Genomic DNA, 25,683 nt, shown 5'->3' on the forward strand with positions numbered 1-25,683 from the left:
TTTTTTTTTTTCTTGGAGTGTAGCACTGTTTCTGACTTATTAATTTTCCTGAGACGGTGACGTGTGCCACCCGACCACGGCAACCTTTTGGCTAATACTAGAGAAATTAAGAGTCCGCCGCGGTGGTGTAGCGGTTACGGTGCTCGGCTGCGACCCGAAGGTCGCGTGTTCGACCGGCCGCGGCGGTCGCATTTCGATGGAGGCGTGGTGGTAGATGCCCGTGTACTGTGCGATGTCAGTGCACGTTAAAGAACACCAGCTGGTCAAAATTTCCGGAGCCTCCACTGCGGCACGCTCATAATCATATCGTGGTTTTGGCGCGTTAAACCCAGATATTATTATCAGAGAAAATAAGTGAGCGCTCAGCAACAGTAAATGATTTCGCCAACTAACCATAGTGGTGTTCAGTTGCTACAGTCTAGTAATTATACTTGATCACGGAGTTGGTAATACTGACGCGTTGGTCGTTTCTTTATTATTTTTTATAGTTTGGAGAATTTACTTAATGCTTGCCTTCATGATTACCTTCAAATTGTTGTTTCGTAAATCAGTGTGGTTAAGGTATTGTTCATCATTCCACGTCCATTATTTTCTTTGTTCTAAAACATCGTCTGATTTGTCAGGAAAATCCTAATTTTTTTTATCCCTGACTATATCCATCTTGGCCTGTCTATACGGTTTACTTTATCTCTTCAGATTGAGCGCAATTTTCGGCATCACTAATCATTACATTTTACTTGGCTATAGCGAAAATATTTCACGTGATACTCCGCAAGTACGAAAACTAAAAGCCGAAAATGACATCACAGGACAACCTGTATCTGTGCCAGTTCGTAGTCCGTAGATGTCGAGCTAATCCGTAAGTACTTCTTTCATAATATTCTCACGCATCCCAGACTTCCAATGTACTTAAAAGCGAAAATTGTAGAAAAAAAAGACGCGATCATTCGGCGTTACGGCCTCTGTCTTGACGTCGCGACAATATGATAAAGAAGTTTTGGCTACCTCAGCACGGGCTTGAAGGAACCGAGGGATCGTGAATATCCTAGAAACCAGGAAAAAGATTCACAGTGCCCCTGATGCATTCTCCTAAAAACGGCTGAATACAAAGCCATCGGGTGCGACTATTACATTTCAATTTATATCGCACAAGCGCCGCTTTGCTTTTCTTTTTCACACGAAGGCCGCAAAGGCAAAGGTAGCGCACAGTTCCGCGCCAAAGTTAGCGGTCACTAGGTTTTTTGAGCCAGCCTTTCGTGCTTCGCGTGAGACATAAAAGGCTTCCTCAAAATTATAAGTTTGTGATGACCTTTTGATCCTTGCGCATAATGAGGTAGGTAGGTAATGAACTTTAAAATATTTAGAGTCCAACGAGGAATCACTGACCCGGGCTAGTCCTCCAGGAGCCGTCGTCCGGGGAACATCGTGCGACGTCCTCGGCGATAGCCCTGGCTCGCTGGACAGCCCAGATTTAGTCCACTAGATGTGGGCTGAGAAGGGCGGCTCGCCACCAATCAGCCAGTCGTCATGGGGTACACACTCCCTCGTCCAGGTAGTGGCGGCGAATACCGCACTCGCACCTTCCAAAGTGTGTGTGCCATGTCGGCTGTCTCGTGCCCGCACCACGGACAGCCGGGTGACGGGTGGAGCGACGGACACAGCCTGTTCAGATGCCGGGGATATTCGAATGTGTCAATTTGCAGACGTCTCAGGTCAGACGCCTGAGACCTCTCTAGCTGCTTGTGGGGTGGCGTTTTCCTGTAGTGGCTGAAGATCTCGTGGTACGTGACCATGATGTCCTTGCAGTCTTGTAAGGCTTCGGGGTCTGTTATCATCGTCGCAGAAGAATGTCCTCCAACCTTGGGTGCCTCGCCATCGACGATGTCTCGCACAGCGGTGGCCCTTTCGTCCGCGTCGCGGCGGGTTAGCGGTCTCGCGACGCGGTGGGCGCGCTTGTTGTGGTTCGACGGGAGGTCGGGTCTTTGTTCGTTGCCAAGACTCTCCCACATGCGTGGGGAACCACTTGAGAGATTTGGTGGTGATAGCGCAGGACTTGAAGTCCACGACTCTGGCGTTCAGCATGTGCGCCGCCTCGACGGAGACCCATCCTGGTAAAGTTTCGCACCACCGTCTTGGCGTCACTCACGACAAGTGTGTCCTCGTTGCCACTATGGAGTATTGCTAGGGCTATGGCCATTTCTTCTGCCGCCTCGGACGATGGCAGCCTCGCCGGTCCCGTGGCGGTGGTCGACAGGAGCGCATAATGAGATGATGTATTTCCCGTGATCTTCGTGTGTGGTGTGTGGTGGTGTGTGGTGTGTGTGTTGTGTGTGGTGTGTGTGTGTGTGTGTGTGTGTGTGTGTGTGTGTGTGTGTGTGTGTTGGGTGTGTGTGTGTGTGTGTGTGTGTGTGTGTGTGTGTGTGTGTGTGTGGTGTGTGTTTAATGATAGGGCTTGTACATGGACGAAGGAAAAGGACTAGGAGGGAGCGTCACATGGCATTACAGGTCACTTTCCCGCTTGATGAGGCATATAAGACTTTCGCCTTAATACGAATAACTTTATATGAAATACACCGATTCAATGTACTAGATACACATTTTTATGGCGTAATGCAGACGTTCATACTGCGTCGTCAACTCGCCATGTCTCAAAAGCGGCATAATCCAAGGATTAACGCGGCCGCTGGGTGGCGCACAGAAATCACAATGTGGGACAAGGCCGATCAGCGCTGTGGTTGTGTGCTTCTTCCTCGACGTCGTGATTGTGCGCTGGATTTTCACTGTGTTCGCCGACAAAACAACCTACAAGCATTCAATGCTATATTGGTCGAGCAGCGTGCAAGCACAATGCACTTCAGGGGCGAGAAAGGGGGGGGGGAGAAAATTGTCCCTGACATAGCGGCGGAGCATGCTTATGCATGGCTTGACATTTTGTACAAGCTATTCCTACCCGCCCCCCGCTCTTACCTTCGTGATTGTGTCCTGGCCCTTGTGGGAATAAATTTTCGTGGCTGCGGCTCGTTAGCTGACGTGAGTTCTAAACCCCTGGCATAAGTAGTGAAAGTGGAGTAAGCAAATAAGCGCCCCGTACATTTGCTGTTTGGTCAGTCGACGAAAATGGAAAGTTATACGCTAAAAGGTCGTTATTCACTCTTCGTTAATTCGGAAAATCGGATAATTCGGACGTGTTCGCTGGTCGCGGCAAGCTTATGCATTGTTTAATGGTATCAAACTCTTGTTAATTCGGTCATATTTGCCCGCAACCCGGTAATTCGGACGAACCTCGGAGCGCACCAAGCAATCCGAGGTTCGACTCGGAGTTCGACTCACAGGAGGAAAAACGGCATTCGCGAACAACTCAAACGGCTGCGGTCCTTCATAAAGGCGTGGTCGCCGTCCACGATCTAGCCATAATCACGTTGTTGGCGACAAGACTTCGACGGCTGCGGCCCACTTGCTTTGTCTTCGATTTTGCTCGGCGCACGCGAACTGCGTGGGTGATATATCTATGATCGCGTCCATAGCGCCAGCGGCGACTGCGGGTCAAAGCTGCGACAAGCAGTAGTTTCGTTTTTCGCCGCGTCGCTTCAGAACTGTGTAGTAGCCATTCATTATTGTGCATTAGCGAGCCAGGTTTATTCAGCAGCGGATGCTCTGCCGAGCAGTTTCGTTTCGACTGTGGGCGCAGGCCGCGCACGGCGCCTTCGGAACTGCGTGGTCGCTATGATCGTGTCTAATTTAGCAACCGCACTTTCGTTCACAGCGGATGCGGCACCTCAGTAGCCTCGTTTTGACTTCGGGCAATGCACGCGCAATGTCACGCAACTCGAACATAGTGGAAGCTGTTGAAGGGTGAAGAGATTCAGCCGCAGTGCGCATGCTGGTATAAATTAAGGTTGCGACATTACGATGAACGAACGATCATTTGTCGATAATTTTTCCGGCGCAGAAGTTATCTTCACGTGCGCGTGGTGGCGGTGACGGTACGTAATAAGGGAGGGGGGCAGATCACGTTTAGCGTTAAGACACGGCTGTCTTGAGCCGCGGTCACATTGTGAACGGAGTTGCGAATGAAGAAATTTGCGGCATTTGCATTGCTTTTATGCCAGATATGTACCATGAATTTAAGTGGTCATCAAGAAAATGCGAATGCATTGATGTAATAGACACCTTGTTTATTGTTTCCTTGATACTTTCGATAATTCGGCATTTCGTTAATTCGAACAAATTTTCCGCGGTCCCGACATCCCATATGACATCCCCTGAGCAATGTATGGGTAGAGGGCCTTCGTCAGGGAGTTGCACCTGCTTTTAGCCCCTTCATCCCAGACAATGTCTGTCTGAATAAAGTTCAAATAAAAAAAAATAATACATATACATAGCACATTTCCCTTGAACCAGTGTTAACATCCGCGGTTTGTTTCTGAGACTATCCATACAATCTTACAAATCTGCACGTTCGGATATAACGAGAATATATGAGAGATGATCATCTAGATGCGAATGCATACAAAACTTTGTCCAGTGTGACAGAGAGATGTGAATGAGACCCGGCGAGGTTGAGTAGGTGTGAGTAAAGTCCCTAGATTTTTCCCTGTCTAGGGACTTTAGGTGGGAGTGGTAATGATCGAAGATGGTGAGCTATTGGACGTGTAAACGTCCAATAGCTCCCATGACTGACTCTTGCAGAAAAGTTAAATATCATTTTCTGATTCTACCTTCCAAAAGGGGTCAAATGAATTACCGAAGAGAGTCGGTTGCCGTGTCCCCTTTGACCTTTTTTTTTTCTTGGAGTGTAGCACTGTTTCGACTATTAATTTTCCTGAGGACCGGTGACGTGTGCAACACCACCACGAGGCAACCTTTTGCTAATACTAGAGAAATTAAGAGTCCGCCGCGGTGGTGTAGCGGTTACGGTGCTCGGCTGCTGACCCGAAGGTCCGCGTGTTCGACCCCGGCCGCGGCGGTCGCATTTCGATGGAGGCGTGGGTGGTAGATGACCGTGTACTGTGCGATTTCAGTGCACGTTAAAGAACACCAGCTGGTCAAAATTTCCGGAGCCCTCCACTGCGGCACGCCTCATAATCATATCGTGGTTTTGGCGCGTTAAACCCAGATATTATTATCAGAGAAAATAAGTGAGCGCTCAGCAACAGTAAATGATTTTCGCCAACTAACATAGTGGTGTTCCAGTTTCTACAGTCTAGTAATTATACTTGATCACTGGAGTTGGTAATACTGACGCGTTGTCGGTTTCTTTTATTATTTTTTTATAGTTTTGGAGAATTACTTAATGCTTGCCTTCATGATTTACCTTCAAATTGTTGTTTCGTAATCAGTGTGGTTAAGGTATTGTTCATCATTCCACGTCCATATTTTCTTTTTGTTCTAAACATCGTCTGATTTTGTCAGGAAAAAATCCTAATTTTTTTTTATCCTGACTATATCCATCTTGGCCTGTCTCTTACCGGTTTACTTTATTTCTCTTCAGATTGAGCGCAATTTTCGGCATCACTAATCATTACATTTACTTTGGCTATAGCGAAAATATTTCACGTTGATACCCGCAAAGTACGAAAACTAAAGCCGAAAATGACATCCAGGACAACCTGTATCTGTGCCAGTTCGTAGTCCGTAGATGTCGAGCTAATCCGTAAGTTTACTTCTTTCATAATACTTTCTCACGCATCCCAGGACTTCTCACATGTACTTAAAAGCGAAAATTGTAGAAAAAAAGACGCGATCATTCCGTGCGTTACGGCCTCTGTCTTGACGTCGCGACAATATGATAAAGAAGTTTTGGCTACCTCAGCACGATGGCTTTGGAAGGAACCGAGGGATCGTGAATATCCTAGAAACCAGGAAAAAGATTCACAGTGCCCCTGATGCATTCTCCTAAAACGGCTTGAATACCAAAGCCATCGGGGTGCGACTATTTTACATTTCAATTTATATCGCACAAGCGCCGCTTTGCTTTTTCTTTTTCACACGAAGGCCGCAAAGGCAAAGGTAGCGCACAGTTCCGCGCTTTAGCGGTCACTAGGTTTTTTGAGCCAGCCTTCGTGCTTCGCGTGAGACATAAAAGGCTTCCTTCATAAATTATAAGTTTGTGATGACCTTTTGATCCTTGCGCATAATGAGGTAGGTAGGTAATGAACTTTAAAATATTTAGAGTCCAACGAGGAATCACTGACCCGGGCTAGTCCTCCAGGAGCCGTCGTCCGGGGAACATCGTGCGACGTCCTCGGCGATAGCCCTGGCTCGCTGGACAGCCCAGATTTAGTCCACTAGATGTGGGCTGAGAAGGGCGGCTCGCCACCAATCAGCCAGTCGTCATGGGGTACACACTCCCTCGTCCAGGTAGTGGCGGCGAATACCGCACTCGCACTTCCAAAGTGTGTGTGCCATGTCGGCTGTCTCGTGCCCGCACCACGGACAGCCGGGTGACGGGTGGAGCGACGGACACAGCCTGTTCAGATGCCGGGGATATTCGAATGTGTCAATTTGCAGACGTCTCAGGTCAGACGCCTGAGACCTCTCTAGCTGCTTGTGGGTGGCGTTTTCCTGTAGTGGCTGAAGATCTCGTGGTACGTGACCATGCTGTCCTTGCAGTCTTGTAAGGCTTCGGGTCTGTTATCATCGTCGCAGAAGAATGTCCTCCAACCTGGGTGCCTCGCCATCGACGATGTCTCGCACAGCGGTGGCCCTTTCGTCCGCGTCGCGGCGGGTTAGCGGTCTCGCGACGCGGTGGGCGCGCTTGTTGTGGTTCGACGGGAGGTCGGGTCTTTGTTCGTTGCCAAGCTCTCCCACATGCGTGGGGAACCACTTGAGAGATTTGGTGGTGATAGCGCAGGACTTGAAGTCCACGACTCTGGCGTTCAGCATGTGCGCCGCCTCGACGGAGACCCATCCCTTGGTAAAGTTTCGCACCACCGTCTTGGCGTCACTCACGACAAGTGTGTCCTCGTTGCCACTATGGAGTATTGCTGAGGGCTATGGCCATTTCTTCTGCCGCCTCGGACGATGGCAGCCTCGCCGGTCCCGTGGCGGTGGTCGACAGGAGCGCATAATGAGATGATGTATTTCCCGTGATCTCGTGTGTGTGTGTGTGTGTGTGTGTGTGTGTGTGTGTGTGTGTGTGTGGTGTGTGTGTGTGTGTGTGTGTGTGTGTGTGTTGTGTGTGTGTGTGTGTGTGTGTGTGTGTGTGGTGTGTGTGTGTGTGTGTGTTTAATGATAGGGCTTGTACATGGACGAAGGAAAGGACTAGGAGGGAGCGTCACATGGCATTACAGGTCACTTTTCCCGCTTGATGAGGCATATAAGACTTTCGCCTTAATACGAATAACTTTATATGAATACACCGATTCAATGTACTAGATACACATTTTTATGGCGTAATGCAGACGTTCATACTGCGTCGTCAACTCGCCATGTCTCAAAGCGGCATAATCCAAGGATTAACGCGGCCGCTGGTGTGGCGCACAGAAATCACAATGTGGGACAAGGCCGATCAGCGCTGTGGTTGTGTGCTTCTTCCTCGACGTCGTGATTGTGCGCTGGATTTTCACTGTGTTCGCCGACAAAACAAACCTAAGCATTCAATGCTATATTGGTCGAGCAGCGTGCAAGCACAATGCACTTCAGGGGCGAGAAAGGGGGGGGGGGAGAAAATTGTCCCTGACATAGCGGCGGAGCATGCTTATGCATGGCTTGACATTTTGTACAAGCTATTCCTACCCGCCCCCCGCTCTTACCTTCGTGATTGTGTCCTGGCCCTTGTGGGAATAAATTTTCGTGGCTGCGGCTCGTTAGCTGACGTGAGTTCTAAACCCCTGGCATAAGTAGTGAAAGTGGAGTAAGCAAATAAGCGCCCCGTACATTTGCTGTTTGGTCAGTCGACGAAAATGGAAAGTTATACGCTAAAAGGTCGTTATTCACTCTTCGTTAATTCGGAAAATCGGATAATTCGGACGTGTTCGCTGGTCGCGGCAAGCTTATGCATTGTTTAATGGTATCAAACTCTTGTTAATTCGGTCATATTTGCCCGCAACCCGGTTAATTCGGACGAACCTCGGAGCGCACCAAGCAATCCGAGGTTCGACTCGGAGTTCGACTCACAGGAGGAAAAACGGCATTCGCGAACAACTCAAACGGCTGCGGTCCTTCATAAAGGCGTGGTCGCCGTCCACGATCTAGCCATAATCACGTTGTTGGCGACAAAGACTTCGACGGCTGCGGCCCACTTGCTTTGTCTTCGATTTTGCTCGGCGCACGCGAACTGCGTGGGTGATATATCTATGATCGCGTCCATAGCGCCAGCGGCGACTGCGGGTCAAAGCTGCGACAAGCAGTAGTTTCGTTTTCGCCGCGTCGCTTCAGAACTGTGTAGTAGCCATTCATTATTGTGCATTAGCGAGCCAGGTTTATTCAGCAGCGGATGCTCTGCCGAGCAGTTTCGTTTCGACTGTGGGCGCAGGCCGCGCACGCGCCTTCGGAACTGCGTGGTCGCTATGATCGTGTCTTAATTTAGCAACCGCACTTTCGTTCACAGCGGATGCGGCACTCAGTAGCCTCGTTTTGACTTCGGGCAATGCACGCGCAATGTCACGCAACTCGAACATAGTGGAAGCTGTTGAAGGTGAAGAGATTCAGCCGCAGTGCGCATGCTGGTATAAATTAAGGTTTGCGACATTACGATGAACGAACGATCATTTGTCGATCATTTTTCCGGCGCAGAAGTTATCTTCACGTGCGCGTGGTGGCGGTGACGGTACGTAATAAGGGAGGGGGGCAGATCACGTTTAGCGTTAAGACACGGCTGTCTTGAGCCGCGGTCACATTGTGAACGGAGTTGCGAATGAAGAAATTTGCGGCATTTGCATTGCTTTTATGCCAGATATGTACCATGAATTTAAGTGGTCATCAAGAAAATGCGAATGCATTGATGTAATAGACACTTGTTTATTGTTTCCTTGATACTTTCGATAATTCGGCATTTGGTTAATTCGAACAAATTTTCCGCGGTCCCGACATCCCATATGACATCCCCTGAGCAATGTATGAGTAGAGGGCCTTCGTCAGGGAGTTGCACCTGCTTTTAGCCCCTTCATCCCAGACAATGTCTGTCTGAATAAAGTTCAAATAAAAAAAAATAATACATATACATAGCACATTTCCCTTGAACCAGTGTTAACATCCGCGGTTTGTTTCTGAGACTATCCATTACAATCTTACAAATCTGCACGTTCGGATATAACGAGAATATATGAGAGATGATCATCTTAGATGCGAATGCATACAAAACTTTTGTCCAGTGTGACAGAGAGATGTGAATGAGACCCGGCGAGGTTGAGTAGGTGTGAGTAAAGTCCCTAGATTTTTCCCTGTTCTAGGGACTTTAGGTGGGAGTGGTAATGATCGAAGATGGGAGCTATTGGACGTGTAAACGTCCAATAGCTCCCATGACTGACTCTTGCAGAAAAGTTAAATATCATTTTCTGATTCTACCTTCCAAAAGGGGTCAAATGAATTACCGAAGAGAGTCGGTTGCCGTGATCCCCTTTTGACCTTTTTTTTTTCTTGGAGTGTAGCACTGTTTCGACTATTAATTTTCCTGAGACCGGTGACGTGTGCAACACCACCACGAGCAACCTTTTTGCTAATACTAGAGAAATTAAGAGTCCGCCGCGGTGGTGTAGCGGTTACGGTGCTCGGCTGCTGACCCGAAGGTCGCGTGTTCGACCCCGGCCGCGGCGGTCGCATTTCGATGGAGGCGTGGTGGTAGATGCCCGTGTACTGTGCGATGTCAGTGCACGTTAAAGAACACCAGCTGGTCAAAATTTCCGGAGCCCTCCACTGCGGCACGCCTCATAATCATATCGTGGTTTTGGCGCGTTAAACCCAGATATTATTATCAGAGAAAATAAGTGAGCGCTCAGCAACAGTAAATGATTTCGCCAACTAACATAGTGGTGTTCCAGTTTCTACAGTCTAGTAATTATACTTGATCACTGGAGTTGGTAATACTGACGCGTTGTCGTTTCTTTATTATTTTTTTATAGTTTTGGAGAATTTACTTAATGCTTGCCTTCATGATTTACCTTCAAATTGTTGTTTCGTAAATCAGTGTGGTTAAGGTATTGTTCATCATTCCACGTCCATATTTTCTTTTTGTTCTAAAACATCGTCTGATTTGTCAGGAAAAATCCTAATTTTTTTTTATCCTGACTATATCCATCTTGGCCTGTCTCTTACCGGTTTACTTTATTTCTCTTCAGATTGAGCGCAATTTTCGGCATCACTAATCATTACATTTTACTTTGGCTATAGCGAAAATATTTCACGTTGATACTCCGCAAAGTACGAAAACTAAAAGCCGAAAATGACATCACAGGACAACCTGTATCTGTGCCAGTTCGTAGTCCGTAGATGTCGAGCTAATCCGTAAGTTTACTTCTTTCATAATACTTTCTCACGCATCCCAGACTTCTCACATGTACTTAAAAGCGAAAATTGTAGAAAAAAAAGACGCGATCATTCCGTGCGTTACGGCCTCTGTCTTGACGTCGCGACAATATGATAAAGAAGTTTTGGCTACCTCAGCACGATGGCTTTGAAGGAACCGAGGGATCGTGAATATCCTAGAAACCAGGAAAAAGATTCACAGTGCCCCTGATGCATTCTCCTAAAACGGCTTGAATACCAAAGCCATCGGGTGCGACTATTTTACATTTCAATTTATATCGCACAAGCGCCGCTTTGCTTTTTCTTTTTCACACGAAGGCCGCAAAGGCAAAGGTAGCGCACAGTTCCGCGCTTTAGCGGTCACTAGGTTTTTTGAGCCAGCCTTTCGTGCTTCGCGTGAGACATAAAAGGCTTCCTTCATAAATTATAAGTTTGTGATGACCTTTTGATCCTTGCGCATAATGAGGTAGGTAGGTAATGAACTTTAAAATATTTAGAGTCCAACGAGGAATCACTGACCCGGGCTAGTCCTCCAGGAGCCGTCGTCCGGGGAACATCGTGCGACGTCCTCGGCGATAGCCCTGGCTCGCTGGACAGCCCAGATTTAGTCCACTAGATGTGGGCTGAGAAGGGCGGCTCGCCACCAATCAGCCAGTCGTCATGGGGTACACACTCCCTCGTCCAGGTAGTGGCGGCGAATACCGCACTCGCACTTCCAAAGTGTGTGTGCCATGTCGGCTGTCTCGTGCCCGCACCACGGACAGCCGGGTGACGGGTGGAGCGACGGACACAGCCTGTTCAGATGCCGGGGATATTCGAATGTGTCAATTTGCAGACGTCTCAGGTCAGACGCCTGAGACCTCTCTAGCTGCTTGTGGGGTGGCGTTTTCCTGTAGTGGCTGAAGATCTCGTGGTACGTGACCATGATGTCCTTGCAGTCTTGTAAGGCTTCGGGGTCTGTTATCATCGTCGCAGAAGAATGTCCTCCAACCTTGGGTGCCTCGCCATCGACGATGTCTCGCACAGCGGTGGCCCTTTCGTCCGCGTCGCGGCGGGTTAGCGGTCTCGCGACGCGGTGGGCGCGCTTGTTGTGGTTCGACGGGAGGTCGGGTCTTTGTTCGTTGCCAAGCTCTCCCACATGCGTGGGGAACCACTTGAGAGATTTGGTGGTGATAGCGCAGGACTTGAAGTCCACGACTCTGGCGTTCAGCATGTGCGCCGCCTCGACGGAGACCCATCCCTTGGTAAAGTTTCGCACCACCGTCTTGGCGTCACTCACGACAAGTGTGTCCTCGTTGCCACTATGGAGTATTGCTAGGGCTATGGCCATTTCTTCTGCCGCCTCGGACGATGGCAGCCTCGCCGGTCCCGTGGCGGTGGTCGACAGGAGCGCATAATGAGATGATGTATTTCCCGTGATCTCGTGTGTGTGTGTGTGTGTGTGTGTGTGTGTGTGTGTGTGTGTGTGTGTGTGTGTGTGTGTGTGGTGTGTGTGTGTGTGTGTGTGTGTGTGTGTGTGTGTGGTGTGGTGTGTGTGTGTGTGTGTGTGTGTGTGTGTGTGTGTGTGTGTGTGTGTTGTGTTTAATGATAGGGCTTGTACATGGACGAAGGAAAAGGACTAGGAGGGAGCGTCACATGGCATTACAGGTCACTTTTCCCGCTTGATGAGGCATATAAGACTTTCGCCTTAATACGAATAACTTTATATGAAATACACCGATTCAATGTACTAGATACACATTTTTATGGCGTAATGCAGACGTTCATACTGCGTCGTCAACTCGCCATGTCTCAAAAGCGGCATAATCCAAGGATTAACGCGGCCGCTGGTGTGGCGCACAGAAATCACAATGTGGGACAAGGCCGATCAGCGCTGTGGTTGTGTGCTTCTTCCTCGACGTCGTGATTGTGCGCTGGATTTTCACTGTGTTCGCCGACAAAACAAACCTAAGCATTCAATGCTATATTGGTCGAGCAGCGTGCAAGCACAATGCACTTCAGGGGCGAGAAAGGGGGGGGGGGAGAAATTGTCCCTGACATAGCGGCGGAGCATGCTTATGCATGGCTTGACATTTTGTACAAGCTATTCCTACCCGCCCCCCGCTCTTACCTTCGTGATTGTGTCCTGGCCCTTGTGGGAATAAATTTTCGTGGCTGCGGCTCGTTAGCTGACGTGAGTTCTAAACCCCTGGCATAAGTAGTGAAAGTGGAGTAAGCAAATAAGCGCCCCGTACATTTGCTGTTTGGTCAGTCGACGAAAATGGAAAGTTATACGCTAAAAGGTCGTTATTCACTCTTCGTTAATTCGGAAAATCGGATAATTCGGACGTGTTCGCTGGTCGCGGCAAGCTTATGCATTGTTTAATGGTATCAAACTCTTGTTAATTCGGTCATATTTGCCCGCAACCCGGTTAATTCGGACGAACCTCGGAGCGCACCAAGCAATCCGAGGTTCGACTCGGAGTTCGACTCACAGGAGGAAAAACGGCATTCGCGAACAACTCAAACGGCTGCGGTCCTTCATAAAGGCGTGGTCGCCGTCCACGATCTAGCCATAATCACGTTGTTGGCGACAAAGACTTCGACGGCTGCGGCCCACTTGCTTTGTCTTCGATTTTGCTCGGCGCACGCGAACTGCGTGGGTGATATATCTATGATCGCGTCCATAGCGCCAGCGGCGACTGCGGGTCAAAGCTGCGACAAGCAGTAGTTTCGTTTTCGCCGCGTCGCTTCAGAACTGTGTAGTAGCCATTCATTATTGTGCATTAGCGAGCCAGGTTTATTCAGCAGCGGATGCTCTGCCGAGCAGTTTCGTTTCGACTGTGGGCGCAGGCCGCGCACGCGCCTTCGGAACTGCGTGGTCGCTATGATCGTGTCTTAATTTAGCAACCGCACTTTCGTTCACAGCGGATGCGGCACTCAGTAGCCTCGTTTTGACTTCGGGCAATGCACGCGCAATGTCACGCAACTCGAACATAGTGGAAGCTGTTGAAGGTGAAGAGATTCAGCCGCAGTGCGCATGCTGGTATAAATTAAGGTTGCGACATTACGATGAACGAACGATCATTTGTCGATAATTTTTCCGGCGCAGAAGTTATCTTCACGTGCGCGTGGTGGCGGTGACGGTACGTAATAAGGGAGGGGGGCAGATCACGTTTAGCGTTAAGACACGGCTGTCTTGAGCCGCGGTCACATTGTGAACGGAGTTGCGAATGAAGAAATTTGCGGCATTTGCATTGCTTTTATGCCAGATATGTACCATGAATTTAAGTGGTCATCAAGAAAATGCGAATGCATTGATGTAATAGACACTTGTTTATTGTTTCCTTGATACTTTCGATAATTCGGCATTTCGTTAATTCGAACAAATTTTCCGCGGTCCCGACATCCCATATGACATCCCTGAGCAATGTATGGGTAGAGGGGCCTTCGTCAGGGAGTTGCACCTGCTTTTAGCCCCTTCATCCCAGACAATGTCTGTCTGAATAAAGTTCAAATAAAAAAAAATAATACATATACATAGCACATTTCCCTTGAACCAGTGTTAACATCCGCGGTTTGTTTCTGAGACTATCCATTACAATCTTACAAATCTGCACGTTCGGATATAACGAGAATATATGAGAGATGATCATCTTAGATGCGAATGCATACAAAACTTTTGTCCAGTGTGACAGAGAGATGTGAATGAGACCCGGCGAGGTTGAGTAGGTGTGAGTAAAGTCCCTAGATTTTTCCCTGTTCTAGGGACTTTAGGTGGGAGTGGTAATGATCGAAGATGGGAGCTATTGGACGTGTAAACGTCCAATAGCTCCCATGACTGACTCTTGCAGAAAAGTTAAATATCATTTTCTGATTCTATCTTCCAAAAGGGGTCAAATGAATTACCGAAGAGAGTCGGTTGCCGTGATCCCCTTTTGACCTTTTTTTTTCTTGGAGTGTAGCACTGTTTCGACTATTAATTTTCCTGAGACCGGTGACGTGTGCAACACCACCACGAGCAACCTTTTTGCTAATACTAGAGAAATTAAGAGTCCGCCGCGGTGGTGTAGCGGTTACGGTGCTCGGCTGCTGACCCGAAGGTCGCGTGTTCGACCCCGGCCGCGGCGGTCGCATTTCGATGGAGGCGTGGTGGTAGATGCCCGTGTACTGTGCGATGTCAGTGCACGTTAAAGAACACCAGCTGGTCAAAATTTCCGGAGCCCTCCACTGCGGCACGCCTCATAATCATATCGTGGTTTTGGCGCGTTAAACCCAGATATTATTATCAGAGAAAATAAGTGAGCGCTCAGCAACAGTAAATGATTTCGCCAACTAACATAGTGGTGTTCCAGTTTCTACAGTCTAGTAATTATACTTGATCACTGGAGTTGGTAATACTGACGCGTTGTCGTTTCTTTATTATTTTTTTATAGTTTTGGAGAATTTACTTAATGCTTGCCTTCATGATTTGCCTTCATGTGAGTAGGCGTGAGTACTTCAAAATGTCAAGCCATTGAACGGGAGTGTACTTCAATATGGACATCAGGGGCCGCATGTGAGTGTGAGTAGAGCGGAAAGCATGGCATGTTCATTCATGAGTAGACTCATTTCAAAGGTGTGAGTGTGAGTATGAGTGAGTGACGAGGGATATGAGAAGGCATGAGTATGAAGGCAACATACGAGTGTAATAGGTGTGAGTATGAATGTGAGTTAGTACCCATGGGAGTGAGTAGACATGAGTGAACGTGAGTACAAATGGCTGTGAGTAGGTGTGAGTATGAACGTGAGCACCGGTGTGAGTAGGTGTGAGTCAGTACTTACCAGTGTGAATGGGTCGGTGAGTACCGATGGGTATGAGCAGGTATGAGTATAAACGTGAGCGAGTGCCCATAAGTGTGAGTACCCTTGAGTGTGAACGTGAGTACTTATGAGCGTAAGTGGGCGTGAGTATGAACGTGAGTGAGTGCCTATGAGTGTGAGATTGCGTGAGTGTGAACGTGAGTGAGTAGGAGTAGATGTGAGTAAGAGCGTAAGTGCTATGAGTGTGTGTACGTGTGAGTGTGAACGTGAGTGAGTAGGTATGATAGTCAGTGCACGTGAGTATGAACGTGCGTGAGTACCAATGAGTGTGAGAGGCGTTACTGAAAGTGAGTGAACACTTATGAGTGTGAGCGGGCGTGAGTATGAACACGAGTGACTACCAATGGTCGTGACGTGTGAGCATGAACGTGAGTGAGTGCCTATGAGTGTGAGGAAGCGTGAGTATGAACTTCAGTGGGTGTGAGTGGGCGCGAGTATGGGCGTGAGTATGCCCATCAGTTGGTGTTGGTGGGCGTGAGTATGAACGTGAGTGAGCGCCTATGAGTAGGAGTAGGTGTGAGTATGAACGTGATTGAGTACGTATGACTGTGAGTAGGCGTGAGTATGAACGTGAGTAAGTGCCTGTAAGTGTGAATAGGAACTTGAGTGAGTGTCTATGAGTGTAAGTAAGCGTAAGTATGAACGTGAGTGAGTGCCTATGAGTGTGAGTAGGCGTGAGTATGAACGTGAGTGAGTGCCTGTAAGTGTGAGTATGAATGTGAGTGAGTGCCTATGAGTGTGAGTAGGCGTGAGTATGAACGTGAGTGAGCGCCTATGAGTGTGAGTAGGCTTGAGTATGAACGTGAATGAGTGTCTATGAGTGTGAGTAGGCGTGAGTATGAACGTGAGTGAGTGTCTATGAGTGTGAGTAGGTGTGAGTATGAACGTGAGTGAATGCCTATGAGTGAGTAGGTGTGAGTAGGAACGTGAGTGAATGCTTATGAGTGTGAGTAGGTGTGAGTGTGAACGTGAGTGAATGCCTATGAGTGTGAGTAGGCGTGAGTATGAAGGTGAGTGAGTGCCTGAGTGTGAGTAGGTGTGAGTATGAACGTGAGTGAATGCTTATGAGTGTGAGTAGGTGTGAGTATGAACGTGAGTGAATGCCAATGAGTGTGAGTAGGCGTGAGTATGAAGGTGAGTGAGTGCCTATGAGTGTGAGTAGGCGGGAGTATGAACGTGAGTGAGTGCGTATGAGTGTGAGTGGGCGTGAGTATGAACGTGAGTGAGAGCCTATGAGTGTGAGTAGGCGTGAGTATGAACGTGAGTGAGAGCCTATGGGTGTGAGTAGGCGTGAGTATGAACGTGAGTGAATGCTTATGAGTGTGAATGGGCGTGAGTATGAACCTGAGTGAGTGCCTATGAGTGTGAGTGGGCGTGAGTATGAACGTGAGTGAGCACCTATGAGTGTGAGTAAACGTGGGTATGAACGTGAGTGAGTGCGAAGGCTGAAAAAATTGGGGTGAGTGAGTGTTAGTGAGTATTCTCTTACAGTGCCGACCTATGAAATCATGACACGCATGTCATGTACAGCATGACTTACGTGCCACGCTCATGGGGTGCTGGCAGCTGTTTCGCTAGCTTGATATACACCAAAATTGGTATCTTGCGACGTGACCGTGTGAGGAACATAAATAACACGAGTTAACATGAAAGTCATGACACGTATGTCATGTACAGCATGACTTGCGTGCCACGCTCATGGGGCGCTGGCGGCCGTTTCTCTAGCTTGATCGACCCCGAAGTTGGTATTGCGCGACGTTACTGTGTGACGAACATAAATAATAGGAGTTAACATGAAAACCATGACACGCATTTTCCTCAATGACATACAAGACGATATATGCAGCTCTTTGCTGGCTGCTTCGCATTACATCGATTCCCACCATGCGTGGGATCTGCCGGCTTTTTTTGTTGCAGGTTCTTCCTCACAATTCCCACTCATTCTCTATATTTCGGGCTTGAGTCGGGCTTTGCGCCGGGCCCGAGCCCGGCCCGATAAAACTCCAAGTAGCCCGAGCCCGGCCCGGGCCCGAAATGAAATTACGTCGGCCCGCCCGAGCCCGGCCCGCGGGCCGGGTCGGGCTCGGGCTTTCGGGCTACCCGGAGCCCGTGCACACCTCTAGCGGAAATTTTGACCACCTGGGGTTGTTTAACATGCACCTAAATCTAAGTACACTGGCCTCAAGTATTTGCGCCTCAATCGAAAATGCGGCCGCCACGGCCGGGATGCGATCCCGCGACCTTCGGGTCAGCAGTTGAGCACGGCAGTGGTGCTGTCGGAAGAACTGAGGATTTTTCACTTCTGTGAAATGTGTTGTTCGAAATGAATGGTCTCGTACCCTTTTTTTTCACATTTTCGCCAAGTGGGCTTTTGGGTATTGTGTTTAAGTGTAGGCAACCTCGAAACGTTACACGCGCAAAACGCGATAAATAGGTGAGGTTGCGAATGACTGACAGGCACAAGTGAATGAATATGAACAACAGCGAGAGAGAGAGAGGGGGGGGAGGGGGAGAGAGCGAGAGAGAGGTAAGACAGAAAAGTTAGCCAGGGACAATCTCCAGTTGGCTTCCTTGCACTTGGTAAAGGAAAAGGGAAGTGAAAGAATAAAAGAGACGGGCCTTTCAGCGCACAGCTAAAACGTGTTGTTCATTGCATGCAGTTTCGCTAAGAAACCGCAGCAACCCCATCATGGCGTGTAGCAAATCTATTGGCATAGTAAAATTAATGACTGACGCACGGCTTAGAACTGGTTATTTGATTGTTGATATTATCACTGGTATTACACTTCCCATTTCTGTAGTATGCAGGACAAAATAGTTTTGATTCGCTGAATGGCAATAATATTGCCATTCAGCGAATCAGGGCAGGAAACGCGCAGAAGCGACGCTGTGTCCTCGGGAGTAACCGTATACTGATAAATAACATTCCAAAAAGACTGATATTGAAAATCACTACGAAGTGGCAGGGATAGTGAAAAAGCAGACAATATGCGAATATAGTTGGAATACAGAAGATGTTTAGGCTTCAAAAAAAGAAAAAACGCCAGGCCTGCGCTGAAACCGCAGCACAGTCACGGCGAAAGCTGGAAGAGCGGCGTTTCTAGAGCCCGTTGTAAGCTCTCTTGGGGCTACAATACAAGTACACTAGAAAGGTACCCACTACACCATAAATCACAATTTTTGTGAAGTTGGGAAGCACCTTCTAAGCCATTATTTGTCATTCTGCGGAGAAGCGAGGCACCAGCTACACGTCTGTAAGGCATTATGTGAACTTTGTTGACGCGACGACTAATGACGATGAAGAATTATGGCTCAGCTCTTTGTAATGGGTTGGAAGCTTTAAACGGCCCACCAGTTAGGTAATTTGCATTGGGTGACGCCCAGTCGCTATTTCCCCCTCCCGTCATGCTGTATAACATACGTTGACGTGGGAGAGAGACGGGGGGGGGGGGGGGGGGGGGCGAAGAACTTTGCTGAGACCCCGAGGAAATGGATCATGCGCTTATGGGCTTCCTTGGCAACCAATACAAGTGCGCTTGCGAGGAACCCACTACGCTATAAATCATTGTAATTTTTGAGAAGTAGGGCAGCAGGCACTGTGCCATTTTTCGTCATTCTACGGAGAGCGTTGGTACCTGCTAAACGCATGTAAGGCATTATGCGCACTTTATTGATACTGTGCCTGATAACGATGAAGAATGATGGCAGAGCCCTTTGTAATGGGTTGGAAGCATTCAACAACCTACTCGTTGCGCAATTCGCATTGTGTGACGCCTGGTTACAGAATTCGCGTTGTGCGACGCTTGGTGCTTATTTTACTCTTCTACCACGCTATATTGCATTTGCTAATGTGGTTCCTTCCCGACATGAAGCCTGTATAGGACCTTTTTGCAAAGCAGTTTCAAGCACCGGCATGGCTCAGAGGTTGAATACTGCGCTCCCACGCAGAGGGCCCAGGTTTGAACCTCGTTCCATCCTGGAATTTTTTTCCTTATTTCGTTTTTTTTTTCTTATTTCGAGCGATGCTGTTTACGGACACCGGCGGCGGCGGCGGCGGCGGCGGCGGACAACTACGGCGCCAAAAATGGCCAGTGAAATGATCTCATAACAGCCTTCGCTGTAAAAAGGAAATTAAGTTGACTCCGCCTGTGCACACAGGAATATAAACGTTACAGTGCGCACGTAAAAAAGAAGATGAAAAGAACGTTTCCCTGCCCACAGTTGGTAAATACAGAGAGAAGTTGTTAACCTGCAGTGCTGTGATTGCGGCGCGTTTAAGCCGAGAATGCACAACCCTTTTCACACACCAGTGCCCGCCGCAGTATAGCATTGGATGGCAACGTTATCGTTGTGCGCGTTTCGCAGGCGACCGGAAACAATACTACCTGCGGTGATAGTGTTGAATGCGCGGTTAACGTCTTTGCCGGCCTTGACACTGCCGGATATTGAGAGATAACGCGGCAGACGCGCATGCGTGACAGGGCCTTCAACTGCGTGTTTTGAGTGGTACGAAACCGGACGCCCGAAACAGACTAGACTTGGCGTTTTCAACAACCTCTGGCTCTGAGACCATGGAGATTGCGCATGTATACATGCATAATTGCCATTCATTAGCAAACAGTTCACTGTATAATCCGGTATCCAGTACTGCAGCTGCGAAAACTTCGTGCAGCGAGAACGCATGGAAGGGCATGACTAAATAGACAGGAAGAATAACGTCTGCTAACAGCCAAGCTCTTACGTACAGCGCCTGAAAACTTACAGGTACATGTGGCGAAGTCCTGCACTGCTTACAGGTGACGAGCGTGGCAGTATTATTGCGTCGTCTTTATGCCCACGTCTACGGGCAACAGCAGCGTACGCAGTACACTTTACTTCCACGGCGCCCTTCAGTAAAAATAATAGCAACCGTTCCTCCCCTCCCCTATCCTTCCCTCTCTTCTGCGATGCACTTATAGCGAAGTGTGCGCTGACTGCGGCGTACACCCACTGCGAGGTCTCATATAGACAAAAAAAAGGCATTTAGGCGTAAAGTAATACAAGAACTGAACTACACGAACAAGTGCACTGTCAGTTGCGGGGTGCGCTCGTCCACGTGGTTCATGAAGTCCTCGTCTTAATCGCAGCTCCGTCTAGTCATGTAACAACTAGCCCGACAGCACGCGTTGGCTACCTTATATGCAGCAGATAGGCACCCATGGATACTTCACGTTGAGAGAGAGAGAGAGAAGAAAGGGTAATGGAAAGGAGGTTAAGGAGAAGGAAATTTCGCTTTGCGACCTTACAATGGGAAACGGTGAAGAGGAGAGAAAGGCGGAGACACGCGATCACAAGCGGTTGCATACTACAGCATACTATCGCAGAACAGGTACGCTTATAGCACAACGAAGTTAATTATGGATAAAGTCAATTGTCCGTTCTTAAAGGCACTTTCTTAAGAACTGTAACATTCCTTTCGTTGCTCTCAGTGGGTTGAGTTACGGCAGCGTTCTAGGAAACGCTACAACAACGTGTACGGAATACTTCTGCACTGAGCCGAGGGAAACAAAAGAAGTTAGGACGAGCTGGTAGCACTTATTATCGGATCAGTGCCGTGACAACACTGAAAGATGTACAGTGGTCAACTCTCATATCTATAACGACGGAGCGTCGTGCTCCGAACTGCCCGAGCGACATCTACAGTTGAAAACGGGGCACCTCTGAGCATGCGCAGCCCCACTGATGCGCATATACCTTGCATTTTCGATCGTTGGTTATCACCGCGAATGCAACAACTGCTTTGGCCGTTGGAAGCGCTGTCAACAGTTTATCACAAAAACAAAAAGAAAAAAAAGAAAAAAAAGGAAACGAAGCGAAGCGAAGCGAACCGTTGTCAGCGCGCGATGAAAGCTATGCTGCGTGTTGATTTGCCGTTTGCGGTCACATTGTCCCAGCAGCAGATTTGCGTCCACTTATAAGTTTATCCATTGTCCGGCGCATTGTCGGTATGATATGGTACTGCGAACCGAGAATAAGTGCGCAGTATAAAACACGCCGATCCGGTGATTGCACTCTCTCTTTTTTTTAGGCGCTATACGGTTGACAGCGCTTCTGACGGCGAAACCAGTTGTCCCGGCCGCGGCGATAACAAGGACAGAAACTACATGGCGAGCGCATCAGTGACACTGCGCATGCTCTGATGTGGCCCGTTTCAAGCTGTAGATGTCGCTCATGCAGTTCCGAGCACGACGCTCCGGCGTTATAGACATGAGAGTTGACCACGGTACATGCGTTACAGCGAGCGAACGTTTCCGGAGCGGCGTGCATCAGCCTCGGTGTGGGAATCAAAGCGAGAAAGTTTTACGCGTGACTGCTCGCGTCCCTGCAGGCAGGCGGAGCGTTTACATGGCAGCAATAGCACTTTGACAGGTGCCGTATGTCGCTCGGTGTTCGCACAGAACGTAATCCTGCTGTGTAATGGTGACACACGGGATCTGAAACAAACACGCCTCTATCGACACCGTCAAGCGCCAAGGGCAATCCATGGCAGGATATGCATGTAGTGACTAACAGGTGTCACCCTATAATTGGGGCTCTGTATGGACGGGCCACCCAGTTCTTGTGCATAGGCGCTTCCCTTCTAAAAAAAGTGGAGCCTTCGCGAGGGCATTTTAATTGTTGTCATTGTTGCAAGATCTTCGTCATGTTTATATAGCGTGATTGTCCGTCAATAGCCGCTGACTGATATGACAGGAAAGCGATGGTACCGGCAAAGAAACATTGTAGGCAGTCACGTGACATATTGTTTAGTTTTTATTGCTGAGAAGTATACAGTGCAGGATCTCAGCTAGCTCGCCACACTCCATTTTCACTGTAGCCGGGCCATCCGTGCCTTCACCTTTCTCGTGATGCCGTTGACGATGATCAGCGTGCTGACAATGTGGGTGCGAGTTCCCAAGCTTAAATCACGACAAGCGTTTCCCGTTGAAGTTAACGGCACAGAAAGGTAAACAACAAAGCGCGGATGATAAGATAATGTGAACACTTGTTTTCTTCAAATTTCTGCATTGTGTGCGCGTAGCTCCCTGTAACGTAAATATTTCTCTGTTCTTTTCAGCCAGCTTCTTTCAGCATGCTTTCCTGGAGGTACGCGTCTATACAACTATAGGTGTCGTAGGAGCCAAACAGGTCCAATTCCTATTGAGTTTGTGATGTATGCCTTGAATAGGTCGCGTTCGTGTCATATCAGTTAACGATACACACCAACCACAGCGTGTGGCTAAGTTGTCTTCATACGACCGTACGCTGCCTTTGTCTGCTCAGTTTATTTATTTTCAACTTATTACCAGTTGCTTCAACATCGAAGCTGCATGTTAATAGGCAAAACCAAAATTCGTCCGTCCTACGTACGCAACAACTCCTAGCGCGTATGTGCCACGCAAATTGGGCAAGCCCCACTATACTCACAGCTGGTTCACTGACAGTTAAGAAGGGAACGCGCGCAGCAGACTCGAATTAAGGTTTCTCCACAGACGGACTATTGATAGTTTGACCAGCCAACCGACAGAGGTAAGCAATAACTGAGGAGACTTAATGAACTGTCGGGATGAAACCAGTGATTTCACTGGTTTCAACACCGGGGCCGCACGCTTCAGCATCGCTGCTCAACCATCATTATAGGAGTGCTTGGGCGGTGATTTTTAGGGGCGAAGCTCCTAAAGCCGTGGGTCTGTACATGCATGTCTTTCGTGGTACGTGACCGCCTAGTTCTATGAAGTGCACTTGCGAGTCTTACGAGTTGCGAGTTCTATGAAGTGAACTTGCGAGTCTTACGTCTTTCTTAATGTCGTAATGGGCTAACTTTCACGGGAGAGTTACGGTTTTACCGATGATCTCCCCTCTCGAGCTTCGCCCCACTCATCATCATTCATTCCGTGAATATGGCGTGATTTTTTTTTTTTGATAAGTGAGTATTAATAGCAACAAGCTCAAGTATGATTTTTATGTGTGAATGAAAATTGTAATACGCGTCTCATATTTCCAAGGCTCGCTCATGGGGACGCAGCAGTGGCTGCTTCTTCAATGCGTGCGAGTATGAATATTGCCGCGTTCTTGGTGGTGCAACTGCAGGAGGCGCTGGTGCGACGGAGTGATCAGTTTGACGACAGTTTGTGCGTCAGTCAATGCTGAATGTGCCTTTCTGTGGTCTCAATATGTCTTGCGCACTGGTGTACGAACAAAAGCGTGATTTCTTAAGTGTCAGGTTGTAAAATTGCTGCGCTTTAGGCATGTGTGTGTGGTTGACCTGAACTGTTGTCTTCGCTTTCTATATCAATTTCCGCGTATAAGGCAGTGAACTGGACAAACTCAGCTAACCCTCCTGTATTTTCCTTTCTTCTGCCTGTCACTTTCCCTTTTTGAGTGTTGTGCCTTCATTCTTTATTTATTTCATTTTGTACGTTCATACGACTGTCCATTTCACGTGACGCACGAACAAAAGCAAACACAGTCCGTCTTGCAAATATATGTATTTTTGGCTCGCAATAAATAGTTCCTAAAACAGAGACGTCAGTCATTCTCTTGTTATTGATTTCACAACAATTATAATTCATCAGAACTACGCTGGCATTGATACAATTGTTATTACGCTTTCGTGGACAGCTTGCAGTGCCTGTTTCAATAGAGAAAACTGAAAGTGATTCTGTTTCTTTTGCGATCTTGATGCAACCGTAATGGTTTCAACAACACAGTCCGAAATTATTCCTATTGCCGTAAAACTTAGGTTGCAGTTGCGAGCAGTCGAAACTTAGGTTGGCAGTAGTTGTAGTCATCATTTAAAGCCGAAAGTATAGTAAAGAACGTACAGGTCGGGCTCATAATAACGCTGATGAGCCAATCCGAACGTCGTTCTTGAAAGTACAAAAGAGCGAGCGTTTGTGAAAGTAAGACGACTACTTGAGGAGACACGCCCGTTCGGATGCTTCTTCCGCTGTGTAGGAAAAAAAAGAAGAAATTCAATGGAAGATGAAATCGCTTGCGTTTGCTTTCTCTGAAAAACAAAACAAACAAAGCTACTATAGTCAAGATCAATGTGTTTTTGACGTATGTTTTCTGGTGATTATGTTTTCTGATAAATATAAGCCCTTTTTATGGACTCACTACGTCTCTAGAACTCAATTTGTCATATTAAGACTGCTTTCTAGTGAATTTCCAGTTTTATTAACACCGCCAGAACAAGTTATTTGTTTTTGTTTTGTTTCTTTTTTTCCTTTGGGGAAAGAAGTTGGCAGTTCGTTTAAGTGATAACAAAGAAGATATATCACACAGGTATAGCGCAGAGCAACTGTGTCTGAACTCAGAAGTGTGTTACTGCAGCAGGTGTGTCTGTTGGCGAGCGTGGTGCGTGACGTAAAAGACAAGTGTTTCCGGCGTCTGATACACGGCTGTGTGCATTCTCTGGCTGCACGTAGGCTCTCCGTTCCCGCCTCCAACCGAGGTCGTGTCCCAGCCACCGCCATTTCTGCCTCAAGTCCCGCGAAGAAGGCACTCAAGTTACCGTCATAGTAAAAACGAATCATCGAGGATGTAGGGATATCTTGTTGGACGGCTTGCGAGACAGAAGGTTTATTGAATGGTCAAGTCGCTCGAAGTTACGCTGAAGCCTGTTCCTGGAGTATGGAGTCGCCACTATCTGCAAGGAAAGCAGCAGTGGATTGTAGATGAGTATGAGAATGGTTGACACTGCCAAAGGACTGCATGATATCTCCTTTGGTATGTTTAGGACGCTGAAGACGCGACCAGTGAAACTGTGAAATTGTGGGTGCCCCTTGAAACGCACCGCACGCTCGAAGAACCTGTCCGAAGTATCAAGTGGGAGCGCATTTTTTAAAACAATCACCGTATTAAGTTACCAGCCAAGCGCTAAACTTTCCCAAACTGCAAAACGCAGTTTACAACTTGTAATAACAGTTCTGAACGACAACTTGAGAAGTGAATAATGAGATCTTCCAAACTGTCTTTTAACAACCCCACACTGTATGCCGGTTGCTCGTATGATCTCAATAAAAAAAAATTTCATGGAATAACTCTTTCATGAGTTATTCCATTCTTTCATTCACTCATGAGTGGTGTTTCGTTTATGCACATACATATAGAGTTAATGGCTACTGGTACGCAAAGACGACTTGAGATAAGTACGAGTACATCGTGCAAAAACACGCCAGTCATTCATTTTCTAAAGTACCAATATTTTGAAACAAGTGAAACGTCGAACTAGCGCGCACTTTGTGCATCAGAGATCGGAGGGAAAGGTAAACGGCCCGCCGTCTTTGGTCCTCCTGTCTTTCTCTCCTTCGGAAGAGATTTGGTCGCCACTCGGCAAGACATCCACTAACTCAG

At 48.0% G+C, this 25,683-nt stretch overlaps 1 protein-coding gene across 1 annotated transcript in view; it reads left to right on the top strand.

Moving 5' to 3' along the window:
• The window catches only part of LOC119386121 (sodium-coupled monocarboxylate transporter 1), a 76,138-nt gene extending 51,219 nt beyond the window's left edge, over positions 1–24,919 (top strand). Inside the window, exon 16 of the mRNA XM_037653466.2 lies at positions 24,756–24,919. Coding sequence (XP_037509394.2) covers positions 24,756–24,874 — 119 coding nt within the window. The 3' untranslated portion in view covers positions 24,875–24,919. The remainder of the gene's footprint in view (positions 1–24,755) is intronic.
• The last annotated feature ends 764 nt before the right edge of the window (positions 24,920–25,683 follow it).

Source organism: Rhipicephalus sanguineus, chromosome 3 (assembly GCF_013339695.2).
Source record: "Rhipicephalus sanguineus isolate Rsan-2018 chromosome 3, BIME_Rsan_1.4, whole genome shotgun sequence".
Lineage (NCBI taxonomy): Eukaryota > Metazoa > Arthropoda > Arachnida > Ixodida > Ixodidae > Rhipicephalus > Rhipicephalus sanguineus.